Here is a 27,130-nt window from a genome sequence, read left to right as displayed (position 1 = left end):
TCACTACTGCTGTGCTTTCATATTCGTTGATCTGAGTTTGATCAGTTCCAGACCCGTTCCAGATCCGGGGTAGAATCCTCCTTCGGCCACAGAAATGTCATAAATGGGGGCTTCCAACTGCCAGATTGCAAGGGCATTGGGTTGCACAAGACAAACCATAATTCGACTATTTAATCGTTTCAGTATAACAGGCCAGACATGTGATCGGCCCAAAGGTGGAGTCCCAGCACCGAACGAGGATCGGTATGTCATCGTGTGTGTCGATTGACACTGTTGCTGTCATATGGGCCTACTGACCGCTGCGTGGTATAGCCTTGACCTTCAAGCATCGTAGGAACCGTCTCCAGTGGTCATCACTACATTGTTGTTTATTGTTACAATGTGATTTTGCTGATAAAACACGTGCATTGCAGTGTGCTTCCTCATATATTTTCCATTTCACCAAAAGGTTTTGTTATTTTTATCCTACTGGAAAACGACCTGTCTACTTTCTTTTGCTCGTCAGTTTATTATATTTCTTCGTGGAATCTGTATGAAGGTGTATCAAGAAGTCTTAATCAGTATTTTATAACCCTAATATTTGAGTGTCACTAATGAGGAAACCGGCCACACTCACCATATATAGTCAGGCAAGTTACACTAATTTTCACACCTGAGAATTTTTTCACAGGAATATAAATTATTGTTTTCTATCACCTCGAACTGTTGCAAACTTCGCATTTCGGACCCATATGATAAAATTGGGAGTATTTTAACATCAGGTATTTTGAAAAACGATTCGGATGTATATTTCACAGCAAGATATTTAAAAAGTATTTGAAAATCTTTACAAAAGCCCATTTGTTTGGATTGCTGTCTGATTTGAATATTTCCTCCATAACAGATCCATACTGAAGTAAACACCGACATATTTATAAAATCCTGTAGTTTCTAAAATTTTCCCGTGATAACTGCCCTCCATTCTTATATACAAGAACTTTTGTTTTATTTCTGTTAACTGTTAATTTCCACTCATCACAGTAAGTGTCAAGCTCAGTCATTTGTCTCTGTAAAACTTTAATTTTATTGCGTGTGAAAACAGGATATCATCTGCAAAGAACAGTCAGAATGAAGCTGGGCGTACTGACTCCACATATTATACCCACAACTTATGTGATCTGTACTGGATAGCGACCATTTATCGACATTTTTAGCCGTTTTAACGATTTGCTCCATTGTTTCTTAACACAATGAAACAAAATTTAGCTTTGTGATAGATTAGCCAGTCACCGACGTGTCGTGCTCGTTTACAGTTGCCGATCCGAAACGCGCCAACAGGAAGCGGGGTAGTATATATTGTGCTTTCCCAACAACTAAAATGACCAGTTATCGCCATTTCTGAATTTTCCGTGTTATTCACCAAATGTGACATAAATTTGGTAATAAAACTATTGTGTTTCAAACCTTGACATGAATTTCATAGCTGGAAATTTAAAACAGAACTCACTGTCATTGTGAATGTTGACGGATGATATATATATATGGAGGTGTAATCGCGCTGCTGAACGTATCAAAGTTGACCTTTTGAGTAGCTGTTTGCAATTTTGAGTAGCTGTAGCTGTTTGCAATGTTTGTTTTCTCGGTGAATAAAGTAAAGAAATAGGTGAAAATTCACGTCGCCTGCTAGTTACATTTTTGTCAGCATCGTCGGAATTTCATCTGTCGAATCCACAAAACGGAGATGGAAATGTGAGGTGGGAGTTCATTTTTGTGACGTCTGTAATGTTAAATACTTACAGTGATTTGTATTCTCGCAGCCTATCGCCTTTATGACGTGTCAATGAGTGAAATACCACGGAAGTGCAAGCCAAGCTGTCTGCGCAAGCGCTACAGCCAGGTGGTACGCGGCCTACTGATCGCTAGCCAGTAAACATTTAATGTGTACTTAAAATGTGTCCGACTCGTACAAAACTGATGTTCCCGTACACGTTTCAGCACTCAAATTTGTGACCCGTAACTACCTTCGGTACCAACGCTGATGTAAATATTTTATGTGGTAAAATCGTTTTCAGCGTTGATAAAAATGATAAGCTAAAATAGACAGTACTACTACATTCGCATTTAACAATGTATAGCTATGATTGTTCTTTTGATAACTTGTAGTAATTGACTGGATTCACATATGGCGCACAAACGATATTGGGATCATAAACGTTATAAAAAGTTGGGCTAATTATATTTCGTTGTTATCCACGTGAAATATGGCATCGCTTTGCACGTATCTAGTATATGGTTACTTTAAGTGTTTGACGCACTTGTCACGTTGGCACAGACCGTGATGCAAATGAAATTGTACCAAATGTATCAATGACGAAGTAAGTCAGTGTTCGAAATACCTGCCAGCCCCACCGCCCGGGACAGGTTATTTTCAACACGGACTACTGGATTCTCAAAGTCACCTGCCCCACGGTCGGGTTAGAATTTAGACATGTATATGAAGATATTCATCATACGTTGGGATAATAAATCATTATTAATTCACCAGTAAAAATAAATAATGAATTCCAATTGGATGATAAACTACGTCGTTTGTCAAACCTAAATTATTTGCGGGCAAGCCATGGCTGACAGGTTTCACATATATCCAATCAGTCAAGTTGGCTCTTTAAATTTCCAAAATGAGAATAATATGCATTGAACATGCCAACACAAACCGTGATGAATACCAAATAACGTAATACAGATTTTGCTGAAGAGTCCTGCGAAGGTTCTCAGACTTCTGTCAATGATGCTGGTGGCAGTGGTTTCCTCTTAGTGCTGTGACATGTCCTCCATAACGAACTGATCATCTATTGATGTTTGATGAAAATCGTGAAGATCCGATTTAGAACTGATCTTCAGCAACCCATGCTTGTAGCGGGAGCCGACTGACGGGATCGGGTGGTCAGGCTCGCTGACTTGGTTGCCACATGTCATCGTATCCCTGTTGTTATTGCTCATGCTATCTTGGATCGTCTTTCCTGATCTTGGCTCGTCTTTCCTGATCTTGGACCGTCTTCCCTGGTCCTGAATCGTCTTTCCGGATCTTGGCTCGTCTTTCCTGATCTTTGATCGTCTTCCCTGGTCCTCAGTCGTCTTTCTTGGTCTTGGATCGTTTTCCACGGTCCCGGATGCTCTATTACCCCTTCCTGAACTTCTCTGCCCATTGGTAGGCAAGGAAGAAATAAATCATCCTCTGCAGTTAACGCCAAGTGCATACCCTAATCCTACTTCAGGCAGCTGTAATGAAAGCCACTAGCTAATGGCACCTACGTGGCGAAAATTCCCACGTTCACGTAATAAAACAGAGAGTTTGACGCACATACGTTGTCACGTAATAGTAGAAAAGTGACGTTATGTGAAATGGGGTTTAACTTCCTATTTAAGAATATTTCGCTCACATGACGAAGTGCATGCCTGGCAGCTTGTACTAGACCAGACTTAGCCCAGAATTAAGCTGGATTTATAGTGCTAGCTCACTGAGATACCGTTGCGCAGTGAAGCATGAACCACTCAGAGACAGTATACTGACTCCGAGCCTACCAATACTTGCACACATTAATGCTGAGCGCCAGGCGGGGAACAATAAGTACCATATTTTAATGTTTTGGTGTATGATGCGACCGGGAATCGAACCCGCAAACCGGGTGGACACTCAATGCTACATCACAGAGGCGGTTTAATATTTGAAAAGCACCGACAATAGGTTTGCATGTATACGTTCTCCTTTGATAAGATTGTGAATATACCCTTAACAGTGTATATATGGGGAAGATACTTACATTTTGCAAAGACCGAGGACGAGTGAGAAAATACAGCACGGAGACGACAGTCCTGACAGTCAACTGAATCATATTCATGGCTGTCATTAAAGATGATTATGTCCCATCTGTTGCCTTTCATTGGTGGAATGAAAGTACATGTAGTTAAAGATGCAATCACCCTCTGTAGTCATGTACAAACTACAGCAGAAGCTGTCAAAAACGGCATCTGTCTCATTCGGCGACCTGTCAACACCGGGATAAATTTTCAGTCCCATCCTTGACTTGTACGTTAATCATCATCTCTACAACCTTTTACTTTGTCTAAACCGGATTATTTCTTCAGTCCCTTTGAGTGCCGGTTTAGAAAGCCTCCAGTGTATATGGGTTCAATAGACGCTACGATCTGTAAATATTCGAGTCTGGACCAGACAATATTTAATCCACTGAGCAACAGCATAAGCATCGGTATACACATTTTGAATGCGGTGACATGAGCAACCAAGTCAGCGAGCCACCCGATACCGTTAATCGCCTCTTACGAGGGGTCACTGAAGATCGACCTAACCTGGATCTTCACGGGCTGAATTCCATATGATCCTGTACGTTGTACGAATATGACTTACGTCTTATCTTAGCAAACATTCATTAATGATGATGACATGATGATGATACTCCACTATCAGGAAGGCAAACCAAAAACATTTAATAGTAGATTTTATTACTGCACCCTTAGCCCTCATATCTCATTCGAAACAATGGGAAACAGTTGATTAATAAGTGAGCTAAAACTTTAATCATTTCGCCACAAAAAAATCACTGTACGGGTGGTTAACCTGACATTAATTGACGTCAGTCAATTCAGTAGACATCCAACTGCAACCTGGTAGTTTTATACAGTATTACGCGCGTCGGTCAAATTACGTAACTATTGAAAATAGTGTTTTAAGTGCACATAAAATCCATCTAAAGGTAGAACTTCAGTTGTTTAACCCCAGCGAGAGTGACTGCTTATTGTCAACGTGTGGACCTTGTTTTTTACTCGGTCCTTTTGGAGACGAAAAGGTTATTATTACATCTAAGGTATAACTAGAATGTGAGAAATATTGGCATTGATTACACAATGCCATTTAGAAAGTGGTGAAATGTAACATATGTGATATGTGGGTTAACACTGTCCTTGTAATGTACAAAATCTAGTACTGTAAGAGTCAGGTACCTAATCGCCAGCACACAAAGTCAGCCGCCTAGCCCGCTCACTTGTGGAAGTCGCGGTGACTAAACGGGCTAGGGTGCGGGTTTGAATCAAGGATGAAACTCAACCAAAAAAGTACTAGAATTTGTACTTTACTCAGAAAGTGTTATCCCGAATATGACGTGTTACACATATTGCATTGTTTGATGTGCTACTATGTCACTTTCTTTCCTGTCTCGTGTTACAAAAGTGGAGTTTGGGCGACGATTGTTGGTGGAGTATCGCCATGGTAAGTAATAAAGACGGTTATTTTGGATTTCTTAAACGCCTATGATGAAGCATAAAATTACCTGACATAGTGTCCGGGATGCATGAGCTAGCTCTCTATCTGGATTTAGACATCGGGCGGCTTACTCACATTCCTTTGCAAATTATTTATCAAAATGAAAAAAAATAACACATCTATGATTTCAACTAAAAGAGCAAGTGAGCTTCACTTCACTGGGAAGAAGTCTTCTACTAATCTTTCAAGTAAGTATCGAAAACTTCCCTGTCGGGTCATGTCACACTTTACATCATTTCTGAAAGCAAAGTGAGTGATGATTTCAAACTGCTTATCACGATGGGGGACACCTGCACCTTGCTTCGGAATCAAACACAGAACTTCGGTATAACGCCAGATTACCACCATGCTACCTGAACAGTTACAACTACACCCAGAGATTGCCGTAGAGGACAGTCGCCTGAGTTCTTGCTTTCAATAGTTTGGTGGGTCTCACCACAAACTGCAAAAGTTTGGCTTTCATCCCTTATTATACTGTTATAACCCGATATAACTGCAGATCAGTGAAGATCCGGGATAGAATAGGTCTTTAGCAACCCATGCTTGCCACAAAAGCCGACTATGCTTGTCGTTAGAGACGATTAACGGGATCGGGTGGTCAGACTCGCTGACTTGGTTTACACGTCATCGGTTCCCAGTTGCACAGATCGATGTTCACATTAATCCCTGAAATTATCTGGTCCAGACTCGGTTATTTTGAGATAGGTGGATCGTTGCTGATTGCGACGTAAAACTAAACTCACTCATTGATATAATTGTAAAACCGTATTGACAGGAATAAGATCCATGGAATGCATGGCAATTAATGATACTAACCTGCTGTTTTAAGAAAACGTTACATATCCTACACCAGCATGTCTTCCCAAATCAGCATTTCATTTTAATCATTATTGTTATATGATATAATAACACATTTGGCTGATGACAAAATTCAAAAATGAAATAAACAACGCAATGGATCATGTATTGAGTTTTTACTAGAGGACTTTACTCATGCACAGTGGCATTGATACCACTGAAATATGATGAGAATATTAACCTGTCATTGTATAATGAACTGACATTGTAGCTATATTGCGGTGTTATTATTTAATGTTATTAAAAGGGTGCTGAACTCATATGTATAAATTGCAAAACGTAAATGTGATTCCACATAAATCACCAGCAGATATACTCACCGTGAGCGACATCAGAGTGAGTGACTTTAGTTTTGCGCCGCTGTTAGCATTATTCCAGCATTATCACCGCTGGGGTCACCAGAAATGTGCTTCACCACATGGGGAGTCAAACCAGGGGCTTCGGGGTGACGAGAGAACATTTTAACGACTAGGCAATTCTACCGACCCGGCGACATCACAACATGAACGGGAGAAATATAGAATATTGTATCTTAGAATGTAGCGAAATGCACGCGTGTTTATTGTCATAAACACTCAGGCATGACACACTCAGGATCCGGATCAGGACACTATTGAATTTGCTGTATCAGCACTTTGTGGTTGACTAGAACCTTTGGCGTAGTGTGAGTCGCTTGTCGTTGTTTAAATGAACACGAAGGTGACATAAGTAACTGCTTCAAGAAAGCGAATAAGTGACCTTTGCACTCATCACACCATCAAACAAACGTACGCTATTGAAAACTGTTATTACCACCAGCATGAGTGTTTGTGAAACCGCCGATAGACTTGTTGGTAAGCATTACCATGGCAATGCCGCCCACTGTTGTCACAGCGATCAGGAATGTTATTAGAGCGGCCTCATGTTGCGAACAGAGGTAAGGTGCGTGTACATTAGACTGGTGAACTCCAGGAGCCCGTTTCACAACGCTCTCGTGAGCAAAGGATTTCGTATCTTTTCTTACGACAGCTTTGTGAAATGGGTCCCTGGTGTTGTCAAAATTTAAACGAGATTGGGAAGATTCAGGAAGATGTAGGAAGGAAGAATCAGGAACATCAGGAAGATTGAAAAAAAAACTCAGGAAGAATCTGGGAAAAAACAGCAGGAAGTAAGAATTAGAAAAGCTCAGGAAGAAGCTAGAAAATTGGGAAGAATCGTTAAAACTCAGGAAGAATAAGGAAAACTTGGGAAGAAGCAGGAAAATATGGGAAGAATTGGGAAAACTTGCGAAGAATCAGGAAAAATACAGGAAGATTTCGGAAAACTCAGGAAGAATCAGGAAAAATCAGGAAGAGATGATTCGGAAAAGTCAGAATCGAGGAATCAGGAAAACACAGCAACAAAAGCAGCATTCTACTTCCAGAGCAACGAGCATATTCCAGTTATAAAATCGTTAATGATGCTGTTTGGGTATTTTCAGCGATGACCTGAGCAATTCATTACCTGGACGTAGTCGGAAAGCGGAGCAGGAACCATGTTATATGACTGTGTGGTGATTATTAATACAATACGGACTACTGCATTTACAATTCACAACAGTACGAACTACTAAATTCTGGTCGATATTAGGTTGAAATGTGAGATTCCCTCACTTGAGAAACACGTTGTTCACTACCAGATTCCCGTATTTGATACATGTGTTTCCGATGCCCCTTGAGAGTATGCGACCCGTGAAGGCCCCGGGGTAGAATAGGCCATCAACAAACCATGCTTGCCATAAAAAGCGAATATGCTTGTCTAAGAGGCGACTAACGGGATCTGGTGGTCAGACTCACTGACTTGGTTGACACATGTCATCGGTTTCCAATTACGCAGATCGATGCTCATGGGGTTGATCACTGGATTGTCTGGTCCAGACTCGATTATTTACAGACCGCTGCCATATAGCTGGAATATTGCTGAGTGCGGCGTAAAACTAAACCCACTCACTTGAGAGTATGCAGAAGTCGACACAAAGCTTCCCAAACACTTCCTGTCGCATACACAAGTGGTCTTACTCGTTTCCTGTATCCCGAATGTAAGAAGCCGATCATATAAGTTGTTGCTTTTATATACACATCCATCGTGGAAGTACATGCGCTGAAGAACAAGAAACGAAATACGACGTGTTAGAAACGTCTGGTAAATTGGTTTATCGGCACATACATTCCGAGTTGATGACGTAGTGAGTTTTCTAGCAGGTGTTTCCCTTCTGAAACATACGCGAAAAGCATGCGCAACGTGAAGTGATGGCGTTTGGGTTCATGACACCTGGTGTTATCGTGTGGACGACGTGTCTGAGTGGGTGAGTATGATTTTACGCCGCTTGTAACAGTATTCCAGCAATATCACGACGGGGACACCAGAAGTGGAGTTCACGCTGTACCTATATGGGGACTCGAACCCGAGGCTCCGGCGTGACGAGTGAACGCTTTAACCACTAGGCTATCCTATCGCCATCGACGTGCCTGAAGAACACTATCAGCGTGGATCGCGCAAAGAACAACCACAGCACTTTCTGTGTGTGAAGAATAAGATATTACAACAACCTAGAGACATGGATTCTTTAAGTCTGTTGAAGGTCGGATTACAGGGGTGTTCTTCCCGTACTGGGACATAGCGCAGCTGCAGAAGGAATGCTTGATATCTCCCGTCACACAGATAGGACTGCTCCTAGTTTGTGCCTCTGCCTATCTCAGCTGCACACTCCCATCCACTGGAATGCAGGTTAATCTGTATCAAATCTGTCTCGAAATAGTTGGAGAGACCGCTGTATTGAACCCAGGGACGCGCGGGAATCCAAGACCGACTTTGGCTCCTTTTTCTGAAACAAAACACAGAACTCAGATGACTGTCATTTTACTTGCTAAAGGCCCGTTCTCACAGTGCGACTTGTAGTAACAACTTGTAGCATGCAACGCAGTTGCAAGGCGAGAACACCCAAATCGTAACGACTTGAAATCGCTTACAACTAGTTGCAACGAAGTTGTATTATTCATGTATATGTTATATATGCTGAAATCCATTAGAAACGCATCACCCAATCGTCATTAATCTTGGAATATGCAAAACGAACTTTGAACTTGCGGATTAAAATAGTCTGACTATGATTAACGTGATGACGTGATGCACAGCGAGAAGTACATGCAACCCAATGTGATCACACGGCCAATAATTTGCTACAAAAAGCTTTCACCTGCAGTTCGCGTGAAAAATGCATAAACCGTGGCAGTTTCACAACACACTGACATATCATACAACTGCATACCCAAATCACACCCTAAGTTTGAACAGGACTTTACATAACGTCATATTTATCGGTTGTTGAGAGAAAGAGCTGTTTGGTGTTAACGAGTCCGCAGTCGTGCTGATAGAAGGGTCAGACTCTGGCGTGGAGGACACAATGCTGACTTTTGTCTTCAGCAGATGAGTATGAGTGAGTCAGTCAGTGAGGATAGTTTTACGCCGCAATATCACGGCAGGGACATCAGAAATGGACATGACACATTGTACCCATTTTGGGCATCGAACCCGGTCTCCGGAGTGACGAGCGAACGCTTTAACCACAAGGCTATCCCATCGCCACTTCAGCAGATGAACCCTGACAGAGGTGGTATGAAACTGGGGTGGAAACGTGGTCATGGCAAGGCACAACTACACATCTGTCGGAGTCGAGTTACAGCTTAAACGTCTACAGGTACTGGGGTACTGAAAACAACGGTCGTTCCCTATATTCAGGCAGATCAACGTCACATGTTGCTACAGGACAGAGTACGACCCAATACTGCTAGATACAGCATGAACCTTCTTCAGTACAGCATTCGTGTCATGTCGTGGCCGACTCCACATCCAGCGTTGATGTTTGGAACGAAGTGGGGAGAAGACTAGCCCCGGGGCTCAACCGAATAACGTACAGGAGTTGGAGTGAGTGAGTGAATGAGGGAGCATGGTTTCACGCCGCTTGTAGCAATATTCCAGCAATGTCACGGCGGGGAACACCAGAAATGGGCGTCCCACATTGAACTGCAGGTGGAGAATCGACCCCGGGTCTTCAACGTGAGGACGGAACGCTTTATCCACTAGGCTAGTCCACCGCCCCTACAGGAACTGGGACTTGCATCGTATATGGCGAACGCCAGCTTTTTGTGAATTTTATCTTATCTACCAGACGAGATCTCTTGATGTAAATCGGAGCCATACACAGACAGGGACTGTGAGAAAGTTTGAGCGAGAGTGATATTTCATTTGGACTCCTGTCATTGCTTTCCGTTTTGTTTTTTGTTGGTTTTTTTTGGTTTTTGGTTTTTGGGCTTTTTCGTTTGTGTTTGTGTGTTTCCTTCTTGATGGTCAGTTTTATTGTAAGTAGAGACAAGTTCTTTTCTTCATTCGTCGGGGAGATAGAACATGTCATTCCAGTGGTGTGTTTCTAACAGATTTCAGTGTACATTCTTTCAAGTCTAGTCTAGCCCGACCGTCCGATTTTAATCAATTCATCTTAATATATTCTGACTGGTTCGATTTGATTTTGACTGCGAAGCAAGTCATCTAAAATACGACTTTTCTCACCACGAGGACAATAAACAATAATTTTCTGAAGTGAAGAAGTACTTGAATGCTATTGCCATCCTGGAAGGTGAAGCAGCATGCAGAATAACGCTTCCTGCGTATCATTACGTGATACCAAAATGAAATTCAACCAAATAAACTAACGGGCAAAAGAAACAACATTCAGTCAGTGGCCTTACAAAACGACAAACCACCATTGTGGAAAAGGACAGTGAATTGTTTGTTTAACAGATGTATGGGCGACATGCACTCAGTCATTTCATTGGAGTAGCAAAACTTACACGTCCATGGAGTCACGTCAGTCAAGAATGAAGCGTCCAGTACTCAATCACAGATGTAACACAAAACAACACACGTGGCGAGTATCTGGTACGGCCAGCGTGGGCATCAATGCAACACCTAACTCTACGACGTGCTCTGTCCGTTAGACGCCGAATTCCTTGAGCAGAGAGACACCGGAAATGGACTTGACACATTGTACAAATGTGCGGAATCGAACCCGGACCATCTGCGTCACGAGCAAACGCTTTAAGCACCAGGCTACCACATCGCCTCCCTAGGAACATTTTAACGATATGAAGTCGTTAATAATGAGGATTGGATGTTTGGATGCGGTTCATGTCTCATCGTCCTTGCTAACAAGCGCTGGGTAGCTTGGTCAAATACCTTCACATTTACATGGGGGGCGGGTAGCCAAGTGATGAAAGCGTTCTCTCGTCACGACGAATCCCCCGGGTTCAATTCCCTATGTGGGTACAGTGTGAGACTCCTTTTCTGGTGTCCCCAGTCGTCTTGTTGCTGGAATATTGCTAAAGGCGGCGTAAACGTCACTCACCCACTGCTACCGACAGTGGCATAAAACAACATTCATCCCTTCCAGGTGACCGATGTCTTAACGGATATTCATAGTGAATACCTACCTCTGTTGGCGTTTCCTTTGTGGTCTTCGCGGGTTTCTTCTGAGGTTTGGGCTCTGGTTCCTTGGCTGGTTTTCTCACGTACGGTTCGTGGTCACGTGACCAGGGCGGTACGTATTCCTTATATCCCGTGTAGGTTTTTATCTTGTCGTAGTTACGTATCTTGTCGTACTTCCGTTCAGTATTATAGTTTTTGATAGTGTCGTAATTCTTCACCTCGTACTTCTTTATTTTGCTTTCGTACGTTTTGATCTTGGGGTCGTATTTCACAGTTTCGTACTTTCTGTCTTTGTACATCTGCATCCCGCTGAAACGACAGACATTCACAATAAACATCAACCAACATTTAGATATCAGTTCAAAGCACCTACAAACATTCACCTATAAACATTAACTCCTAAGGTGCTAGTATCGTTTTACGCCACGTTTAGCAATAGTCCAGCTATATCAGTCGGCGACACCAGAAATGGGCTTCACACATTGTACCCATATGGAAAATTCAAACAGGGTCCTCGGTGTGACAGGCGGACGCTGCAACCACTAAGCCACCCGACCGCTCCCAACTCTTATAAAGAATCATGCATTTCCATTTCAGTTCCGAATTAAGGTTGTTGTAGTTTGTGAATGAGATTGATTTTAAGCCTCTTTAGCAGTTTTCCAGCATTATCACAGAGGGGAACGCCTGAAATGGACTTCGAACATTGTACCCACGTGGCGTACCTCTATCTACTAGGCTGCACCAGATGATGTTGTAAGACAAGAAACACGTTAATGACATGACATGTTGAAATAACTAAATGGTGTAAGGACGTAAAACTTACCTTGAAAACGGTGAGTGAGTGAGAGTGTATAGTTTGTGCTGCACTCAGCAATATTCCAGCTATATGGCGGCGGTCTGTAAATAATCGAGTCGGGACCAGACAATCCAGTGATCAACAACATGAGCATCCATCTGCGCAATTGGGAACCGATGACATGTTTCAACCAAGTCAATGAGCCTGACCACCCGATCCCGGTAGTACCTTGAAAGCAGAATGCCCGTGAATATGGTTCTATATCTAAGCTGACCAGTCTGTGTTCAGGTATCTGTTATATATGGCTGCATAAAATAAATTAAATGTATCTCGGGCACTATTTTGTCAAAAGTGACGAGGGCGGTAGGACTTTTTTTTAATTTTGGATAGAAAATAATATGATGAGGGAGGAACACATTCTTCTTTTTTTTTCTCTTTCTCTCAGAAATGCAGCTTGGGAAGTTTAGCACGTATTGAGTTGTAGATTCAGTCACACTCGTTCTTATCGATGATGATTACCGATGATGATTAGCGTTTATGGTGGACAAAGGAATGATCGTGACGCGGCAAAGACATTTTGTTTTTCAAATGGCAATATTGTTACGCGCACAAATAAAAATGAAGCGCCGATGCCAGAGAAGCATTTCACCCTTTTTATTGAGGCTAATGGATGACGTTCAGACCAAAGACCGTTCAACGCTGACTTAGTATTTTATGTATGAAATGAATCAGCAGAAAGCATTGAGGTGCAACAAGAACCTTGCTTCGTTGCCAATGGTCTTGTCCTATAATTGTGAGTGAGTTGACTTTTACGCCGCTTTTAACACAATTCAAGTAACATCATACATTGTATCGAGGTGAGAAATCGAACTAGGGTCTTCGGCATGACGAGCGAATGCTTTAATCACATGGCTATCCCACTGCCCAGGTCATGTTATGAACACAAACATTATCACTGTGACACTGTCACAGTTCTGATAAGCAGATACTAGTATTGGCTAATTGTATGCATGAGTACTTACACGTCAATGGTGAGCATCAGTCAACATGACAGTCCGAGGAGAGGAGAAATAGTAACGGCACCTATCTCGAAGTGCACCAGACGCGTCCGTTTGTGTGTAGCAACAAAACATGGATACACGGTATTTGCTCTTATCTATCCATGGTCATGGCCTTTCGATGCAGTCTACGTATTTTGAACATGGATAATGAATGTAATCAATACTTCTGAGCCAAGACTTATCGGCCCCTTGTGTGTTGATGTGTTTGCGTGACAGGTACAATTGTCTACCGACTGCTGTTAAATTATCGCACGATTCGCTTCAGTTGACGGGGTGCTTCAGATCAGATTTCACACAGGGTCGTCGTTTGATATTTACTGACAAGTGGATCTCAAGGTTCTACTGTGTTATAATTTACTGGCCTATCTGGTATTAATAGTTATATCTTTGAAAGCAGTTTACAAAGCCGTGTGGGGGTGTATGGATATACTACAGGTGACAGAAGGGGGCATTAGGTGAAAAGGACGTTGTGGTCATTGTCATTATCAAACAAAGTGCGCCCGTGTGTGCGTGCTTGCGTCTCACTCTCACTCTCCCTCCCCCCCTCTCTCTCTCTCTCTCTGTCTCTCTCCGTTTGTGCGTCTCTCTGTATGCGTCTCTCTCCACTGAATGTGTGCGTTCGTCTCTCTTTCTTTGTGTGTATGAGAGAGATCGAGATGGCTTCTGCTTATATGAAAGCTCACAGCTGACTTTTGTCTACCGTTTTTCCCACTGAGTCAATTGATGGAGGAATCTATGACTTCATGACTCAAGACATTCATATTTACAGTAGTTAACGAAATGGGCACAGCATTTCGCACAGAGTTGTCAGGTTCACAATTTGTTTTCAAAGCTTTATGCTGATATTAACCGGGTAAAAGCTGCGCTTGTGGAGAGTATCACATAGCCTTTGAATTTTTAGTCTGTTATTAATTGCTTGAAACATTACAAAATATTACGCAAAAGAGAGTTATTGTGGCGTGCAATGACGCAACTGCGAAAAGGCAAATAACAGCTCGTTGTACCTTTGTTCCGGACATTGGCAACACATCGTGAAAGGTCCGATGCAAGTTGTTTCTGTACAAACATAAACCTACTCACTGACTATAACTGTCTGGTAGCCCGTTCAAATTGCCAGGTTAAGGGACCATTTATAGTTTATGGCTAGGAGTGTGGGGTATGATGTTGATTTGTTTACAGAAAAGAATGTGCATTGTGTATCATCGGCATCACCCCTACCCCCTCCAGCCATAATTGTGAATGGTACTAAGCTCTTCGTCTGTCTTAACGCCGATATTTGAACAGTGACTTAGACATTTGAACATTGACCTAGAGCGCATAATACTAGAAATAACACTCTAGGGAAACGCGCTCAGTGTTAACAAATAGAAGCGAGAAGATCTTTCCAAATCCATACGAAATACATGTTGATGTGTTTTGCAAACAAATCGAGTCTGGATCACACTATCCAGTGATTGCGATACGATGACAGAACATGTGTTCATGAATCGCTATGAAATAGTGAGGATACAAGGCGTTCGCTAAAACACTTGATCAAACAACTTCAGAGCAAGAATGGTAAGACGGAAACGCTATCAAACCTACGGTTTTCAGATCCAACAAACACAGAGATCCCACGCAGGACATTGATGGCGATGATCATTTACCGTCCATTCAGCCAGATGAGCAGAAGTCACATTAAGTGGATAACCCTTTCGTCACCACTAGCCCCGTCTTGATGTCTTTATACAAATCAATCAGACCGCGCGTCATGATCGCCGTGCTTTCACAAAAATAATCACGAGTAATTAAACCGTGTTATGGCATTATGTCATTGTTTAAAAATAATGAAAAATATAAACCATCACGTGAAAGTACAAAGAACGTAGTCAACAGAATTGTGCTGCCTAACTGAAGTTTTTGCTAAGAATAATGCAACTGACGGTGCGAGATTCAAATACACGCACCTGCGTTTGTTGACATGACGGCTCCCTGAGTGGGCACCGTATTGAAACAACTGAAAGGACAGAGACTTGTGACAGCTATGATTGGATGAGAAATAGTGTAAGATGTGTATGTTTTTTTTAAAAAACAAAAAAACAACAACACTTGCACCCATTAATTAAAACTGACCACAATTTTAAGTATATAGCGCTGTCATTTATATCACCATGACGTCTACTTATATGTGTAAGAATATTTTCAAGTACACGCAGGTGACATTTTGTGAGAAACTATGATTGATGTATTCCCCTTCTTGCCCTTGGAAAATACGCCGGGCAAATTGGCCAGAAAATGTGTTTTATTGTAGTTTAAAGGTCTGATTCTAACCACATGTACATGGAATTCCTGCCGGATGCTTGGATGATTTTTGAAAACAATAAGAGGTTACGACAGAAATTTTTGTGCAACCTTCACAGACCCCATTGAGTGGGTTTCTGGCGATCGTGCGGGTTTGTTTTGGATATTGTACGTGCGCTTACCAAAACGTTTTCGGCAATGCATCTATTATTTGTAAACCTCTACGAGTTTCAAAGTAATATGTTATACCTATACATGGCTAATCAACTTTGATCTTTAACACGGGGCTTAGATTTCACATCATTGGGGATACTTTCGTCTGAATTTTTTGGGGGGGTCATTCACATTTTCTTCCAGCGTGTTCGTCTTAATTTTCTGCCAGGAGTATGACAGCACGAACGCTCAGTTTAAAATTATAACCGTATTTTGAGTTTACGCTGTGGGATGTAATGTGGCTGAAAGAAAATAATTTATTCATATATTCAATCAAACAAACCCCATTCGTAATTCTTAGACCCTTTTTAGAAACATACATTTGGATGTATAATGTGAACAGCTGGTTATAGATAAGTTAGAATTTGTCTTTTACAAATTTCTGTTCCCCTTTTAGGTGTATCAAAAAACAGCAATACGAATAGGAATTCAAGTGCTTCAGTGCTTAGAACCAAACAGGGATAGAGTTATCGTTCCTGTTTGAAGTTGTTCTCACGTTCTTATACCAATATGGAATCCTCTCAGGGGGGCATAAGTTGCTATTCGACTTGTCCCTGAATTAACATGAGTGGGTCACAAAAGGGGATAGCCTCGCTTGAGGAAAACAACTTTGGTATCTTTTCGTGATAAATCTGACTAGAATAACAACATGTTATCTACATGTTATAACCTGTAGGATAAGAGAATTGTATAAAGTTCCAAGAAAAGTATTGGTCTGTTATTTAAAGAGGAATGGTAAGTAGCTATCTTCCATACATCGTCAGTCACTAGTTCATAGCTTACTATACTAGTTCAATGGATCACTTATCTTGACTTTGATTGTTTCATCTCATTCATATTAATGATCAGTTACCCCCAAGGAAATGTTCTCTCGTTTACAATCTTTGAATCAATATTGTGCTCCTGGCATCACTATTACCAAATGTAGGGATGGTACTTTTAATCCTGAAGGGGTCGGTAGGGAACTACAGTGGTTAAAGCCTTTCTGCAAATATATTTGTTTCGCTTCAGAACATTGTTCTCAACCTATATGCCGAGAAGACTGGACTGTTGGTATTTGCGATGTCGCAACGTTATACATAACAATTATTTAATATATTTTAGATGAATTTTCATCTTGTACTTGTTTTGGTGTGCCTGGCGGGCAGTGCAATGGCTGCCCACTTGCACCATACCACAACAAACCCGAAATCGAAGACACCTGAAGACTTAATGCATGAGAAGATGGACGACTTAGAGAAACTGATGGAAACTGTTGCTAGGCAGATCATGCTTCAACAGTTGTTCTTCAATGAGCGGATCCGGGGCGGCTACAACTCTGGCGTGAAGCAGATCCGGTACACAAGGGTGGGACCAAGGCCGTATCACAGTGACTCTCACTCGGGACAATTCGCTGGGTCCATTCATGACCATCCTGATCAATACCGGACGATGGGACTTGGGGAAGTGGATGTTGTCCTCAATGGAATCGATTTCAGGACAAGGTATGGTTCCAACTGAGTATTATGTTCTACAAGAACAGTACCACCTTCATATTGATAACAAACAACCGTACTTTTAGCACAGTATCTGCAGTCAAATGCCGTAATGTCGAAGGTTAGTTCCATACATCAAAGATCGACAAAAGGTGTTTCATCTATCGATACAGGTACTGGCAGTAAGTGCCCTTACGGTAAAAGTTACTGCCTTTCATATTGTTCTGCCTGTCTGGTACCTTGGGTATAGGCATGCATTGCATCCTGCCTAACTTATGATTATTTGAATACTGGATGCTTACATTGAAACACTTGATTGGTCTTATACATTTGACTCTCGTAACACATATTAATTAGTTACATATTCGTCAAAGCTTGTTGGTGCCTTAACTAATACTAAGGTTTGAACGCTACATTTCTTTACTCACTCACGCACTATCGTTTTGCTAGAAACATTTAGTTGATGGATACATTTCATTACGTATTTTCAGACACAATGACTACAAGCTCCAAATGCCAGGTCACAACAAGATAATGAATGCAGTGAAAGACATACCCTTCCCGCCCGTTCCATCCGCCGTTACTCGTCTACACAACGTCGCTGAACAAGCGGCGGAGATGCGAGAGTGGTTCTCTGCCTGGCAGAATCAGAACGAGACCCACAGACCATACAAGAGCCACTTCACGCCGGTGCTGTGCTACCTGGAGGGATTCATGATGAAAGATTTACAGAAGCTGTATGAGCCTTCTGAGACAAACATACATCATTTTGATGCCTTGACGCAGGACGAAATGCTGCAGAAGGTCAGGTGAGTCACACCTGATTCATTCAGTAGGTACTGTTGGAAAAGGAGGTGTTGAGTTCTGTAGCCAAGATCAGGTGAGTCAGATGAGTCATACCTTGTCATACCTTGTCATACCATGTCGTCACAAGATGGTTGAGCAGGAGAGAGTAGTTGTCGTTCAGTATTCAAAGGTTCTGTACAGATCCAATTCTCCATTTTGAAACTGTACATGACACACAAGCCTACTGGATATTTGAATCATCATTTCACCTATACAGTCATCTTTGTGAAACACATTTGAAGTATATCATTACTCCATCCTCATATACAAGCTGACGTACCACGACAATATACTGGAAGATACAACCATAACTGGTTAACATTTCTTGGAAACATATTCCATGACCTTGGACTTGGTAACGAAACTATCTTCTTTAAAACCAACTCAGTGTTATCACTTTGCAGTGATTTATTATATTATTATACATCTGTCAATATGAAAGACACTGATGTATTTCCAACATTTTCCTGCTAAAACAACATTGAACATACTTTGGTAAATCCATTACAGATTTTCAGGATATTCTGGCATTCAAAGCAGCAGCCAAGACTTCGCCTACTTACCCCGCTATGTCATGAACGTTGTCAATGGTACAATAGATACTGCCCAGTGGAACTACCGAGTCGCCTGCCATCCCCTCAGCGAGGACTTGCCACTGAAGAACCTCAAACTGGTGGACGATTTGAACGTTAGGATGGCCAACTACATGACTTTGGATGACTACAGGGTCAGCCCTGGGGCCAGGTTTGACCTCAGTGAAAAGACGGATGATCAAAGCTTTGTCTATGGGTTGTTGGACAAGGTCATGCAAGAGATCCCAGGCAAAGATAATTACGGCGCACTTATTCACGATTCTTTCCTCAGAGAGACAGTTAATGAAATCAAGTTTGCGAACTTTACTCCCCTCAACACGGCATTCTATCACCGGTGGTATAAGGTGGACGATAAGGGGGCAATGGGAGTGAAGATTGTCCACAGGGGATTTGCTGATTCGTACTTCTTCATTTCACAGACTACCCATCACGAAGTGGCAAGCATGACCCTCACAGATTGTCATAAGAACCCGACCACTCGGAAAACGGATTGCGGTCCCATCACGAGACGGTATACTGCTGCTATACCACTTGAAATAGTATACCTGACCCCTCTACACAACTGGAACCCCTACTCGATCCAATACAAGGGTGATTACAACACCAACTATGGAAAATCTGTCATTGCCAACAGGAGGCATGGTGGGATGACCCAGGCGACAGCACTTGATGGCTCCAACAGTATGCACTGGTATCATACACCTGAACAGTTCTTTGACACAGCTGCTTTGGACAAGGACAACCAAGCCCATCGAGTGGTGGGTGTTTTGGACTCAAACGGAACCCCAAGAAAGGTGATGGCATCAGGAATGCGCACCATACTTCCGGAAATCCCAGGAATTGGATCAGTGAGGACTCGGTATCCCATTCCTCCAGTGCACGGAGAGGGTCTGAGTGTCTGGAAGGAATTGGATGCTCTTAAGGACATCACCATGAAAATACAGTCGAACGCTGCAGCGTTTGAGAAGAACCCAGTCCACATTGGCAAGGCACCTGTGCCTGGCAAAGCACAGCCCAGTGTCCACTTCCTTGTAGGTCCATCAGACAAAGCTCACGGCAAACACACCCACAGAATCACCCTCACCTTTGCTCAGATGGAGTCGCTCGGTGCTGGGCACAGTGTCAGCATCAAGACATCCTTCAACTCTGGCCACAGTCATCAGGTTGAAATCTACGTGAAGTCTGGCACCACGGGCTTTCAGATAAAGAAATGCGATGGGCACACTGGAGCCTGCTCTGATGGTCACCCCTTGCAGCTCACTGTTATCCAGAACTGAACGTTGATCAGTGTATCTGGTGCCAATAAACATCAGCATGTTTCTTTCGGTTGTTTACATGTTTTCCAACAGAGTGAGTGAGTGAGTGAATGAGTGAGTGAGTGTTCACTCTGGAGGAAAGTAAAGTCAGACAATAGACTCCTTTCATCATATCTGTATGGAGATTCGTTCTTTGTCTGTAGATTAATTACAAGCACCCGTGACACAGCTGGAATATTGCTGGGCGAGGCGTCAAATAACAAACGATGACTGCAATGTAGGGTATTGTCGTTCCTTTCCTTTTAGAAAGGGACGACAATGCCCTACATTACACTAGTCATTGTTTGCGCTTTATGTAGTATGAAAATAACTATATTTACAAAACACTGAATAATGTGTAAACGAGATTTCCAGTGAAGTGTTGATACATACCTGCAAAACTACAGTCATTTACTAATTGTAATTATAATTTTGTGCACTTTCATGAACCATGTTCCTGACAATACCAGCCATGAGACAAGCATATGAAGCAAACCTCCAACATAATGCTAAAACTATCACGTAGACCATTATAGCAAGGCATTTATACGCAGCGGTTCATTCCGAAGTAAATCAGCTTGTAATCAGAAGTCTCTCGAAGAATGAACAAAGCATCTGGAGAAACTAGGATAGAACACACATTGCAAATGCACGCTCCATACAATCCGATCCGTATCTATTCACATAAAGACACCCCTCTGAGCGTACCGCCCTCGTTCCTCTCTCAATCGTTTATATATGCCAATTAATTCGGGAGGTCGGGGCGTGATTGAGGCTGTTCACGACTGAATTCTATCGCATACATGCATGCCTGCAGGCAGGCGGGCAGGCAGGCAGGCATGCAGTACACACACACACACACACACACACACACACACACACACACACACACACACACACACACACACACAAACACACACACACAAACACACACACATACATACATAGCATGATCTGTAATGATGGAAGGAAGGAAGAGTAGCAAGGTTGTTGGACGCAATCTGAAATTTGAGGTTGACTGTGTCGATGGCGATGTACTGTTGGACGGTAGAACGATGGGAGTAAACCGGCGAGACATTCACCAAACCTGTCCAGAGCCGGGCAGTTGTAGAAAAAGGTTTTGAGAAGTCACTGCATCGTGTGCACATGCAATGCGTGGAACAGACATGCAATCTCACCCACGGCTTTGCCTGGACAAGTCGGCTTGTCTAAAATGTGGAGCTGAGGGCTTCCTGTCTGCAGCTCAGGACTAGTCGGTTCCCACTCACAAGTGCCTAAATGCGGTTCTGAAAGAAAAAATCAACATTAAATGTCGACTGTGTAATGAAAAGAACAAAACCTGTCCAACACCTTGTCAGCGGATGCCGTTCCTTGGCACAAACAGCACATCTTGAAAGACATGACGTCATGCCTCGCTGTCGTCAGGCACCCCATTCTTCTCGGTGTCTTTGGTTTGGTACCTCCTGATCTCTTGGCGCAGATGAGGAGAGTGCTTCTCCACCGGGAGCACAGCCCTTCTAACAATCTGGGTGATGCTGAAGGCTGCAGTGTTGGGGAGGCTCCATATTCTCCGGAAAGTGCTTGGTGGGTTCTAGACAGTGTTTCCTGGGAGAAGTCTCATTCGCTGTCTGGACCGCGTGTGGAGGGGGCGAGGGCCCTGAGCTGACGACGAGCGTTACCAGCCTGACTGTGCCAGGATCACGCAAATCCTCTCAGCTGCATATTTATCTTAATCTCTAAACCTTTATAATAATAATATATTACTACTACCACTAATAATAATAAAAATATTTTTTTGCAATGAATTTACAGAGACTGTCCAACATTTGCAATGAATTTACAGAGACTGTCCAACACCTTGTCAGTGGATGCCCTTCCTTGGCACAAACAGCATATCTTAAAAGACATGATGGCATGGCTCGCTGCTTTTATCATCGTCTCCGCCATGCCTGTGGCTTTGACCCCGAGGTCCATCCATGGTACGACCTTGAACATGTCCAGGGCGTCCTGGAAAATGATGCTTTTAAGCTTCTCTGGAATAGGCCAATATACAGCCTGAGACGAATTCCAGCCAACAAACCTGATCTTGTCCTTTTTGATAAAACCAATGAAATTATTTATATCATTGAATTTTCTGTCCCTTTTGACAGCAATGTGATTGGCAAGATTCAGGAAAAGCTTGATAAATACGCGGACCTCGCCTTTGAAATGTCTCGCTTGCATCCCAAGTACACTGTCATCAGGTTCCCCATTGTTCTTGGTGCCCTTGGTTTGGTACCTCCTGATCTCTTGGCGCAGATGAGGAGAGTGCCCGGGTTCTCCACCGGGAACACAGCCCTTCTGACAATCTGGGTAATGCAGAAGGCTGCAGTGTTGGGGAGCCTTCATATTCTCCGAAACGTTCTTGGTGGGTTCGACTAGGCAGTGTTTCCTGGGAGAAGTCCCATTCGCTGTCTGGGCTGCGTGTGGAGGGGGCGAGGGCCCTGAGCTGATGATGAGCTTTACCAGTCTGACTGTGCCAGGATCACCTGAACCCCCTCTGCTGCATTTCTATCTTAATCTGTAAATAATAATAACCTTGGAGGAACTTCACACGGTTTCCAAAGAAAAGTAATCTAATACTAAGAACAATAAACCATGGAAAACTGGTTTCAAGTAAACTTAACAGAAACTAGAAAATATATTTCCTGGATAGTAGTATAGGGAATGATAGTCCGAAAACACTTTTCAAAAACCCCTCTAAAAAGCCTCATTTACTAAATGAGGCTTTGGTGGGACTATTAGCTCTTGCTATTATTGCCCCTACTACAAAGCTACGCCATCACGTTTACCGTGACTTGGCAGGCGGTAACACTGTGCCGTACGGTACGATCAATAATTTGTTGTAAGTTTTGACTGACCATATAGGATCGGTGGCTCGCTTACGGTTATGTTATGTTTATATCGATGAAACAGTTTAACGTGAACCGCCTACGATCTCTTTGGTGTTCATAATAAAGGCTTGCTGGGCTTTTTGTATTCCCTGTTCTATGTACTTTTTTTTCTCGTCCTCGCTGATAGCAGACTTACGAGACTTGGATCGAATATCTTGTTTCATTTCGTTATATTTTTTGAGTTCAGATAGGATTGAACGAAACTCCTCTTCTGAGATTTTACTGTCAGAGAGTGCCGTGGAAATACGCTCACTAACTGTGTTCAGCTTTGCTTCGGCCAGAACCCTGATCTCGTCGTGTTTCAAGGCCTTACGATGCAGTCTGCGTGATACCAACTTAAGCGTCAACCCTAACACCCCCGCTATCCCAGCTGTTATTTCAAAACCTAGAACTATAGGTGCAGCCACGATGGTGGTTAACAACACAACTCCTGCCGCCCCTAGTCCCATGCTGGTTGTCATAAGGGTAGTGTCAGCCCCGTCCACGATATTGAAAGCTCTATTGTACTTCTTACATAGAGCTTTCCGCGTGTCACGGTCTTGTTCTAGTTGGCGTTTCACATCACATAACTGCCTCAAGCGGAACCCATCTACAGTTTCCAATGTCTTCGCTACTTCCTCTACGACTGGGTACAGACCCATCCTATAATATATATTTTGAAAGATATTTTAATTGGGTTTCAGTTAATACTCTATTAATGTATTTGAAGTCTACAAGGTGTAGATTACCCAGGGTAATAGGTGAGAGGTAAATAAAATTTCCTGTTGTAATAGAAACCCCACGGAGGCTTATTAAGTGGTTTATAGTACCCCCGTGGGTATCCCACTGTATAACAATACGGCAATATTGGTCTAGGTGTTCGTCCAACCATTGTATTGACACCCCGGGTAAAATTTGGTGTACTAGTGGGGTGTTTTTATAAAAGAAGACTTCTATGATGAGTGTGCAAGGGGATGATATTCTAGGAAGATATTCGCTAAATGTTAATTTAGAGGGTGGATAAGCACCTAACCCTTTTTTTTTGTGACCAACATGTGGTAAGTGTACTAATTCCCTCTCCGGAATGAAATCCCCGACCCAGATGCCGTTGTTCCTAATCTTAGAGATTAATTTATATTTATCTCCTTCTATTGTGATATAAGGTGAGGCGAGTGTTAAGTTGATCAGCCATTTGGGTTCTTTAAAATCTGATAACGGCACCCGTTTGTACACGTTGTCTTTGAAGTGCAGGATGTATAATTCATCTTCCTCACCAGGCTGATCGAATCCCTCCGTATCTCCCAGGTCGTTAAGCGTAGTGTTGGGATGATGACTGGTCATTATTATACTATTATGATATAATTTCCAACTGGTTTTCTGATAATAATTCAGGGGTTAACTTAATACCCATGAAGTGTATGTTGTCAGGCAGGAAGATATTGATTAGTGATATCTTGTTTTCTACGATCACGTTGACCCCCTGCAGACTGGTCTTGGAGTCGACACCCACCCGCACGTAAACGTTGCAAACTTGAAACTGGTGTCGTTTCACCCACCCGAGTTTGATCCCCTTCACGATCTCGATATCATTCCCCGATGGTTCCCCTAGGTAGACTTTGATGAACAGTGTTGAGTTTGCTGGTAGACTCTCTAGTATCTTAACCACGCCTTCGAATTCAGACACCAACTGCAATTTCACGTTTTGCATGGCTGGTTTACTCGATAGCATGTGGGCTGCTATAGTGTTGACTGGGCTGACGACTATGCTACGTCTCTGAGTTGGGACGTAAGCCACGAGCAGGGTTCCATTGTTCACGACTTTGTTTAGATGGTTGTCTTTGTTATCCGTGAACACGTAAGGGGAGACGAGTCTAATATTGAGAAACCATTTGTTATCGGGTAACAACACCCACTTGTCATCTTCGGTGAAGACGAGCATATATGGTTTGTTTTTGACGACGGTAGTGCTCTCAACATCGTCTAAGTCGAACAGTTTACCTCCGAATGATGGGTATATTCTCCAGTTGTCATCACCGGTGTTGACGAGGGCGTACTTAGTGTTGGCTGTTGCTCCTGTGGTATCTATCATATCACTTAGGGTTCCACCGGAGGGGATTTCAACGCGTTTGTAAATGTTGTTTTTTAGTTGCAAGGCATACGATTTACCATCTACTCCGGGAGCGTCGAAACCGCGTGTGTCTCCGAGGTCGGAGATCCCGATATTGACGCATTTTTTCACTCCGGGCCCTTGTGCGCTGGTCATGTTACGTGAAGCGTTAAGCTGAGGTATCCTATATTTACAGGATTATGATTTATATCTAACACCGATATTGTCAGCTCAGGTATGTTGCCTTGGGTTAATCTCTTATACTGCCGTGGTGAAAATGACTCGGTTCTACCGTCGTTGAATTTCTCAGTTTTCACCGGCACTGCTCTCAATATAGTGGAAGGGTGGCCTCCTTGAATGTTATACGTTGTGCTCACCTGATCGAGATGAATATACAGCTCTCGGTACGGTACTAGGTCGGGTAACTTCGTGCCTGTGACGGTTGTTGTTGGTTTTATCTCGTCAGGAGACATACCGAGTATCCTCGCTAATGGTCGGCCGAGCCTCAAGGAGGTTCTTCCGTTGTTGATTAACACCACTGTGCCGTTTGAGTCGTTCATCTTGAGTTCGGCTCCCAGGGGTTTGAAGACCTCGTCGTTTAGCGAGCACACGCTGTAGTAGCCGTCAGTTATTTGACTGCGAGTTCCACTGACGAACAGCTTATTGTTGCTGATATTAATGTTAGTCCATTGCGGTAGGTAGGTGATATCGCAGAGTGCGACTTCGAGTTGACCTGACGTGTTATCGATCGCGTGCGTCAGCTGAACGGCCTCACCGCTCGTTATTCCTGGAAGTGTTATGTACATATTATAATATATGAATTATAAATTATAATATGGATTTAGCACACTTGAAAATCGTGGTGAATGCAGATGGTACGGGGTTTAAAACAACCTTTATTGATATCTTTGAAAAGTATGTCGTGTCCGTTAATAACGCGCAGGCGGTGGTAAACTGGAATCAAAACCCAATGCAGTTTTGGCAGAACCAACTCAACTTTGCTGTGTGGTGTGTGACAACAGGGTCGGGTGTGACACCAGACTACGGTATAGACGAACTGAGTAAGGCGGTTGTTTTGTTTCATATTTATTATCAAACGAGACGAATATTGAAGGAAATAAGTGCTCCTCTTCCCCAAGATAAAGCGTGGAGTATGACGAATAACCCCTATGATAGACGCGCTTATGAACGTATTTGTGGGGAGTTTGAGATTCCAACGAATAAAGACTTTCGCCTTCCTGGTGTGAACCATGGTCTCGGTATAGTTCTCGTGTACTTCTACAGGTCCGGAAAATATTATGCCGGTTCTAAAGATGGTTCATACAACCCAAACCGACATACATTTACAGGCCCCACAACGAATGAAAAGATCCATGTCAGCTGTATAAAACAAACCAGTCCTGATGCAGCCACAGCCTGGACTAAAATGATCTCAAAAACATCGAAAGGATTCACTCGTGCTGGTACAATACGCTTGAACGACTCGATTCGAACGTACGTGTGGGCGCTGTTGGGTGCGCAGTCGATGACGCGTTCTAACATCCTCGGTAAGGGAACTGCTTACGACGCTCAGACACAATTCGTTTCCAACGTTGATGATGCTATCAATTCTCCAGTTGATCTCCCGAGGGCCATCGACCGTTACCAAAACGTGTTAGAATACGCCAGATCGAAAGTCAATTACGTGTTCGGCGTGGGGTTGTACATGGCTCCGAGTGATATGCAACTGAGAATAAAAAAAGTGGTGGGTTATAACAACAAAATAGTCATAGCCACGGCGGGCCAAAAGTTGGGTATCAACCCCGATATTAACACCCCACATATCCCACACATCCCACCACGTGAAAAGGGTATAGTGGCGCCACCTCCGGAGTCTAA

General features: G+C 42.9%; 3 protein-coding genes across 3 annotated transcripts in view; 1 reads left to right on the top strand and 2 right to left on the bottom strand.

Annotated features, from left to right (window-relative positions):
- Nucleotides 1-7,690, bottom strand: part of LOC137278992 (MFS-type transporter SLC18B1-like) — a 28,017-nt gene extending 20,327 nt beyond the window's left edge. The window contains exon 1 of the mRNA XM_067811481.1: nt 7,658-7,690. Within this exon, the coding sequence (XP_067667582.1) occupies nt 7,658-7,690 (33 nt within the window). The remainder of the gene's footprint in view (nt 1-7,657) is intronic.
- Nucleotides 7,691-8,780: 1,090 nt separating this feature from the next.
- On the bottom strand, nt 8,781-12,532 carry LOC137277018 (uncharacterized). Its single transcript, XM_067808678.1, has 3 exons — nt 12,498-12,532; nt 11,680-11,983; nt 8,781-9,017 (listed from the first exon to the last, which is right to left on the bottom strand). Exons 2-3 carry the CDS (start codon nt 11,977-11,979, stop codon nt 8,922-8,924), a joined length of 396 nt encoding a protein of 131 aa, XP_067664779.1. The 5' UTR covers nt 11,980-11,983; nt 12,498-12,532; the 3' UTR covers nt 8,781-8,921.
- A 4,211-nt stretch (nt 12,533-16,743) lies between these two features.
- LOC137277017 (uncharacterized) lies at nt 16,744-20,258 on the top strand. The gene is made up of 4 exons (XM_067808677.1): nt 16,744-16,759; nt 17,129-17,508; nt 17,991-18,308; nt 18,856-20,258. The coding sequence occupies exons 1-4, from the start codon at nt 16,757-16,759 to the stop codon at nt 20,213-20,215; spliced, it is 2,061 nt and encodes a 686-aa protein (XP_067664778.1). The 5' UTR covers nt 16,744-16,756; the 3' UTR covers nt 20,216-20,258.
- Nucleotides 20,259-27,130: the final 6,872 nt, after the last annotated feature.

The sequence above is a fragment of the Haliotis asinina genome, chromosome 3 (assembly GCF_037392515.1).
Source record: "Haliotis asinina isolate JCU_RB_2024 chromosome 3, JCU_Hal_asi_v2, whole genome shotgun sequence".
Lineage (NCBI taxonomy): Eukaryota > Metazoa > Mollusca > Gastropoda > Lepetellida > Haliotidae > Haliotis > Haliotis asinina.
This window is presented reverse-complemented; position numbering and strand designations above follow the sequence as displayed.

Coding starts and splice junctions, on each gene's coding strand:
- LOC137277018 (XM_067808678.1), bottom strand. CDS start 11,979: ATGCAGATGTACAAAGACAGAAAGTACGAAACTGTGAAATACGACCCC. Junction 9,018..11,679: donor CAAAGGAAACGCCAACAGAG/GTAGGTATTCAC, acceptor GTTTTGTTTCAG/AAAAAGGAGCCAAAGTCGGT.
- LOC137277017 (XM_067808677.1), top strand. Junction 17,509..17,990: donor GGAATCGATTTCAGGACAAG/GTATGGTTCCAA, acceptor ACGTATTTTCAG/ACACAATGACTACAAGCTCC. Junction 18,309..18,855: donor GAAATGCTGCAGAAGGTCAG/GTGAGTCACACC, acceptor AATCCATTACAG/ATTTTCAGGATATTCTGGCA.